The 6,685-nt window shown below is 30.6% G+C and overlaps 1 protein-coding gene across 1 annotated transcript; it reads right to left on the bottom strand.

The window, feature by feature from the left end:
• Nucleotides 1–4,777: 4,777 nt before the first annotated feature.
• LOC149567773 (GTPase activating protein 1-like) lies at nucleotides 4,778–5,942 on the bottom strand. The gene is made up of 3 exons (XM_089821026.1): nucleotides 5,738–5,942; nucleotides 5,515–5,613; nucleotides 4,778–5,382 (listed from the first exon to the last, which is right to left on the bottom strand). Exons 1-3 carry the CDS (start codon nucleotides 5,837–5,839, stop codon nucleotides 5,140–5,142), a joined length of 444 nt encoding a protein of 147 aa, XP_089677152.1. The 5' UTR covers nucleotides 5,840–5,942; the 3' UTR covers nucleotides 4,778–5,139.
• Nucleotides 5,943–6,685: the final 743 nt, after the last annotated feature.

Below are 6,685 nucleotides of genomic sequence, written 5' to 3'. Positions count from 1 at the left end.
CATAACTCAAATTAGTTATATCACTTACAAATTCGTTTTTCCCTCTAATTTTTTTTGCCTTTTCCCTTCAATTTTTATGCTGCTGGTATCGGATATCGGATCTCATATCAGATATCTGATAAGGCTTGGGCCTTACTTTCCAAGTTTGGTACCTGGATAGGTGAAAAAAAGTCAGAGCGGATTTTGAAGCGCTTTTAGACGTGTTTAAACTCTGTTTTTTTCACATCGCCACTTTTTGGCACACCATGATCCTACACATACCCACTTATTATAAAAAATCATGTATCTAATATATACATGTTCAAGGAATAATCAATCGATACATATAACTTCTCAAAACACAATATCAATCAAGACACTTATTTAAAAAGGTACAATTTGAGTGACACAAAAGATGACAACATTAATAAGACAAAAACTAACAAAATAAATTGCTAAATATCTCTCATGTGTCATGTATCAAATAAGAAATATTGTTTCAAGTATGAATTTTATTATTTTCTAATCAATCATGAAATCAATTCAATGGAAAGCTCTTTATTATATCATATAAAGTAGTATAGATATCTTAATAAATCTATCTAAAGAAATGCCGATAGATATCCACTACAAAATTATTAAAATTTAATTTACTACACCCATAACTATTTATATTTCCTTTATCTCTATTTTCTTTGCACTAACTTAAACTTTCTATTTAATTTCTAAAAGAAGTTGATGATTTATCTCCAAAGATTATAATTTTAACAAATATTTTATGTGGTATTGAAATTATATTGTATTTATAATAAAATCTAAAGTTTTGACATGTAAATGGTTGTCAAATTTAACCATGAAAATAAAAGTTAAGATTAACACACTCACATCATCCTACTCCACCCTTTCTGCCATTGTAGAATGCCTATCGACATTAATGAATTAATTAACAATTGTCTTTTATTTTTATGACTTCAAGCTTTGGTTGTGTAAGAGGCAATGTCATTGTTTTGCTTTAATAATAATAATAGAACAACAATAGCTTAAAGCTAAATAGTCAAACCTACATAGATAAGTGTTGCCCCATGATTTTTCTAAACCCATTGCTAGATCTAGTCTTAGCATGTCACCTACCTCTGGACCAATTATCCTATTGTTTATAACCTGACTATCCACCATCTTGTGTTGTGAAGTTGCTCCTCCCATAGAAAAATAAATAAAACACTCCATATTATTACTCCCTCTAGAATTTTTGTAACCCTCTCAAATTGAATTTGACAAAACTAATCAAGTATTTTAATTATGTTGAGAAGGCACATAGTAGAGTAAGTTGTAAATGTTTGATAGTGTAGATTCTTCTTTGTGTGTGAGGGTCTTGACTCCAAAATCAAGGTTTTTTAATATAACTTTAATTTACCCCACAACAATGAGGGATTCAAAAAAAAAAATGTAAAGAAAATGGGACGATGAAGATGAGAATGATTTCCCTCGATATGTAACTTCCTATTGATGTTTTTGAATCTAAGATTAAATTGTTTTCTTTTCCAAAAGGATTGGGCTAATATTAGTAGATTCAATATTATATTCTACAAATTTAATGATCTAAAAGAATGAACAAACTAGGGTGAGAAAAAAATGACTTTCTAATATCGTGATTGAATAAGGTGAATTGACTTTGCAAAACCTTTATATTAAACTCAATTTCTAACATTAAATGTTATATAGAAGCTTCTACCAAAGACAAAATCCATTTATTTGGGATATGTGAAAAAAGAACTCATTCTCAATTATTGCACAAAAGATAGAGCTTTTGGGCCTTGATAATAAAGTCAAAGATAAATATAAAATGTTCAAGGAAAAGTGGGAAGAGTTCTTGAAGATTTAAAGCAATTGTCTTCAATGTTGTTTATTTCTAGTATTTTTTTATTATTGCCTAATTGTAATTTGCCCTTTTGATAATATTTTTCTTCTTGTACTTCATCTTACATATGATTGTATTCTCTTATACATTTTCCAAATATTTCTTGTATCTCATTTTACCTTTTTATACAAGTGATTGGACCCTTTCAATTAAGCCCATTTTTACTCATAAAAATTTAGTAACTTAAAATGCACATTCTTGCATATAATTGGAAACTTATTAAGTTTTCAAAGTTATGAAACTTATAAGAATATTTTTTAGACCTTATATCCATGTTTATATAATATCACCATCAAATAACATTAGTTGTAAACAATCACATGTTATATAACACTTTTATTGTGTTACAATCATAATTATAACTTTTACATGATAAGAACTCCTCAATATTTAATTATGACATTATATATAAACATACCTCTATTCCTTTGCATCTTATATTATATCATCTCATGAAAATGTATTTTTCATAGTTCAAGTAGTACACTACTTTTCAATGGTAACATTTCATACAGCTATTTCAAAAGGCGATAACATATTTTTAAAAGGAAAGATGTAAAATGAAGCTGGGATGATGGGGAGTTTGTATATCGAAAAGACATGGTAGGAAGATGCTAGTGCATGATGGAATAATACCTTCGAAAGAAATTTTGATTCTCATAAAGTGATTTAGATAAAATGGTGCTGATGGATATTCATTGAGGAGTTTAATACATTTAACAATTAAATTGAAAGTTGTTGATATGGAAAGAAAAGGTGCAACTTAGAAGTTTTGATAGTAAGAAATAATTTATTAATTGTCATGTCTATATAGAAAGAGAGATTCCACAAAAAAAAATGGTGATAGAGAGGATTCCACAAAATAAGGACTAATTTCTTAAACATGAAGAGGTTAAAATCCCCAATTTATAAATTGGGTTTTGCGTAAGACATCATCAATTATTGATGCATAGATTCTACAATTTAGACAACCTAAGTAGCATGTTTCAACTCTTTAGACGAAATTGAGGCAAAGCAAAATCTTATTTTAGATTTTTATAGATAACAATAATGAATTGATAGACTAGAAAACTAACAAAGTATAGAGAAAGTAATATTCTACGACATTGAAAATTTTATTTTATTGACTGGATAAAAAGAGACTACGTCCCCTTTCGTTTATAAAGAGTTTCATAACATAACATTGAAATATAACTCTTGGTTATCTACCTACATTTCATTTAGGAGACATCAAAATTGACTACATGAAATTGCATACTATTATATCATCCACACTGGCTCTTATTCCATACATGGAATATGTCTTCTATGTGACTTTTTCAACATTGTAACTACAGATTCATTTAGCATTAGCTAACATGGAAGGATATTGTCTACATCAAGGACATGTGAGATTGGGAGAAATTAATTTTCCCCAGCATTCCCCCTTGATTTCTACCAATTCATTTTTTTGTGTGACATGTTTCAATCGTACTTGCATAACTAACATATGCAAATTCTATAAATAGAACCTAGCAAGTCCCATCATTCTCTTGGGATGCGCTAACCACGAGCTTTGGCACACTTGGTCTCTAGTCTATTGTAGGTTTAGATGTGATACAACAATTCTTCAACAACTAAAATAGAAGTGGCTTTGGATGACCACAAACCTTACATAACATGGTTTTAGATGATCATACACTATCGCATTAAGTGGTTTATAGATGACCTCAAACTCCATACACAAATGACTTCACCTGTTGCGACAATAGTTCAAACCAATAATGTGTTAGCTTATATTGAAAGTCTACATATTGACTCATATCTTTATAACTTGATTGCCTCCTTTACTTTCATGATTTCTTTTATCAAACCTTCTCATTTGTTCTATAAGATTGAAATATGCTCTTTTACACAATGTTCTTCTCAACCTAGACACTTATTCATAGCCTTCCTACAAAAATAACTTCAAAATAAACAATTTTTACAACATACATAATCAAGACATGCAATCTTCATTCTACAATAACTCTACTCTATTTTCAACTTGTTGACAACTTATTCCATCATTAAACTAAGTAAATATCATATGCTCCTTGCTGTCTAACCACTTTTCTTCTTCTTCTTTCTTGCCTTCTATTAGATGTCTTGTTAAACTCTAAAATCACTCTCTAATAACTAGCTCTAGTACCAAATTGATAGATTGGAAAACTAAGAAAATAATAGAAACTATAATATGTTACAACATTGAAAAACTTATTCTATTGATAGGGTAAAAATAGATTACATTGCCTCTCACTTATAACTCAAACAAAACTCTTAGTTATTTATCTATGTGAAAGAACTACCTTCCTTCCATTTACCAAATGTGAGAATTGATGAGAAAATGATAAAATAGAATCTTCTTCGATTTAAGTAGTTAAAGTGTTCTCATTCTAAAACAAAATCTTCTTCTATTTTAGTAAAGCAAAGACTGCTTAAAAAATGAAAATATACAATTAACAAAGAAGTCGAAAATAAACACCATTTGCAAATTGAAAAAACAACACATATTTCCACATATTATTTTCCTTTTTTATGTTATACTCCTATTTTCTTTTTTAATCATATTTTATTATTAAAAAAAATTTTAAAATAGTTTTAAAGATAACTCTTTAAAAAACAAGTAACCAAAATTTATAACTGTTAACCAAAATAGACTAAACAACTGCATAAGAATCCACCCACATTGCATGCCAAATCACGTTGCATATGTAGAATGAGTCTTCTATATGACTTAATGGTTTCATCATTATAACTATAGATTATTTTAAACGTGGACAACCTAATCTTTACACAAAATGCACTAAAGACAAAACAAAGTCAAACTTGTTTTTTCATAGTGACAAAAAAGTAATGCACTAAAGACAAAACAAAGTCAAACTTGTTTTTTCATAGTGACCAAAAAGTAGTGATTTTTTATCAATTTTTTTTGTTGTTTTCGACTACAAACTATGGTGAAGATCAAATGCTGAAATTTTGAAAAAAAATCATGATGTTTTCTAGTTTTTGAAAATAAGTCTACTATATAGTTTGTAAGGAGTTTGTAAGGAGGATAGCCACATCTTTTTAGGAGTACGTAACATAACGAAGGTGGGAGAAATTAATCTCCTTCGACAGAATCCATACAACACGCCAGAAATGTCAGCCACGGATTCATGAGCCTGATCCGACCTCCCCTAAAACATTCTACCAGAGCCGAAGAAAGTAAATTGTTTAAGGATCTAAGCGGGCCATTCGAATCGCAAGGTCAAGACACCAGATTCAACATTGCGAAGCTTCAAGCGAGCATCCTGCACCTTTTTCCCCTCCAAACGCTTGATGCTGCTGTCTCTATACAGGCAGTTCTCCTTGCTCGGACACACTACCTTCCTATCTTTTATGTTCTCCTCTACGAGGGCCTTCAGATCCATTGTAGCATCTCCCATCTTGTCATCCAGTCCAAATAAATCATTATCCCACACTTCCTGCAAATCATCATTCAACATCTGTAAATAAGATCATATTCTCAACACATATAAAATTTTGACTGTTTCGCAGCTAAAAATGTTCTGTATATGTCATTTCCTAAACAATTGGCACGGAAAAAAAAAGCTCACCACTTTGAGTAAACAATCATTCGTATTTTCTACCGGAAACCTAAAATCCTCATTCCAATCTGGATTAAGGTTGTTCTTCATCGTTCTTGTTCTGCACATCTGTGAGAAAAACAGGGTTAAATATCATATATCTGAAACAGGGGAATGGAGGAACTGAAGAAACCCTAATATATATTCAACAATATTGCATAAAAGATTAAAGAGCTGAAGAGGGAATACGGACATGGCTGCCGAGCGTGAGGATAACATAAGGATCACTGCTCCTGAAATCTCTAATTGCCAATTCTTCTCCCTTCACTACGCGCACTTTGAGAACAGGGGCCATTTCTGTTTGCCTTGGCTGATAAATTTCCTTTGTCCGAGGGTTTCCTTATAAAGGCGTCTGGTGCCATGGAGCAGTAGCCTCAATCCGAATTAAGATCTGCAGAAGCCGAATAAGAATAACATAAAGTCATCCAAAAAGCAGATTACACTCACTTGGGGTTGCAGAAAAAATGGAGAATTCGTTTGTCTCTTGCGTCAGAGGAATTTGGGAGTGACGTAGTACTGGATTGATGTGATCTAAAGCACTAATAATATAGGGGAAAAAGGAAACCAGATGGAGGGGAATATCGGGGGGGTGGGGAAGAATTTGACACTCGGTACTTTTCCTACGTTTGAGTCGTATATGATATGTGAAAGGTTGTTAGATTGTAGTGATTGAGAGGTTGTATTTTTATAAATCCATCAATATGATATCTAAGTTCATCAATAAATTGTCAATTCATTATAGGTCAATAATTTTAAAACATAACATAAACATTTTAACCTATTTAAATTATTAGCATGCAAAATACAAACTTAGGAACCTTTTAAATTGAAATATTTTGCTAATTTATAATTACTTTTTAAAAATTTATATTATTTTATAAAACCTTTGAATTTAGAAACTCCAAAATATGTGATTTTTGTAGATGTTATTAATTTATATGTGATTTTTGACAATCAATATTTATCTTAAAATGTAAAATGGAAGACATTAACATGACCAAACCATCATAAAACATACAAATGGCAGGCAAGGGTGACCATCAAATTCCAAACCTGTGGGGAGACTGTAAAAGGAAATAGATATTGGAACCATGTTTCGGGAAAGGTTCAAATCTTGTGAATGAGAATTGACTTCTTCAAA

The sequence above is a fragment of the Cupressus sempervirens genome, chromosome 3, assembly GCF_028749045.1.
Source record: "Cupressus sempervirens isolate cs-2001-9-10 chromosome 3, ASM2874904v1, whole genome shotgun sequence".
NCBI classification, from domain to species: domain Eukaryota; kingdom Viridiplantae; phylum Streptophyta; class Pinopsida; order Cupressales; family Cupressaceae; genus Cupressus; species Cupressus sempervirens.
This window is presented reverse-complemented; position numbering and strand designations above follow the sequence as displayed.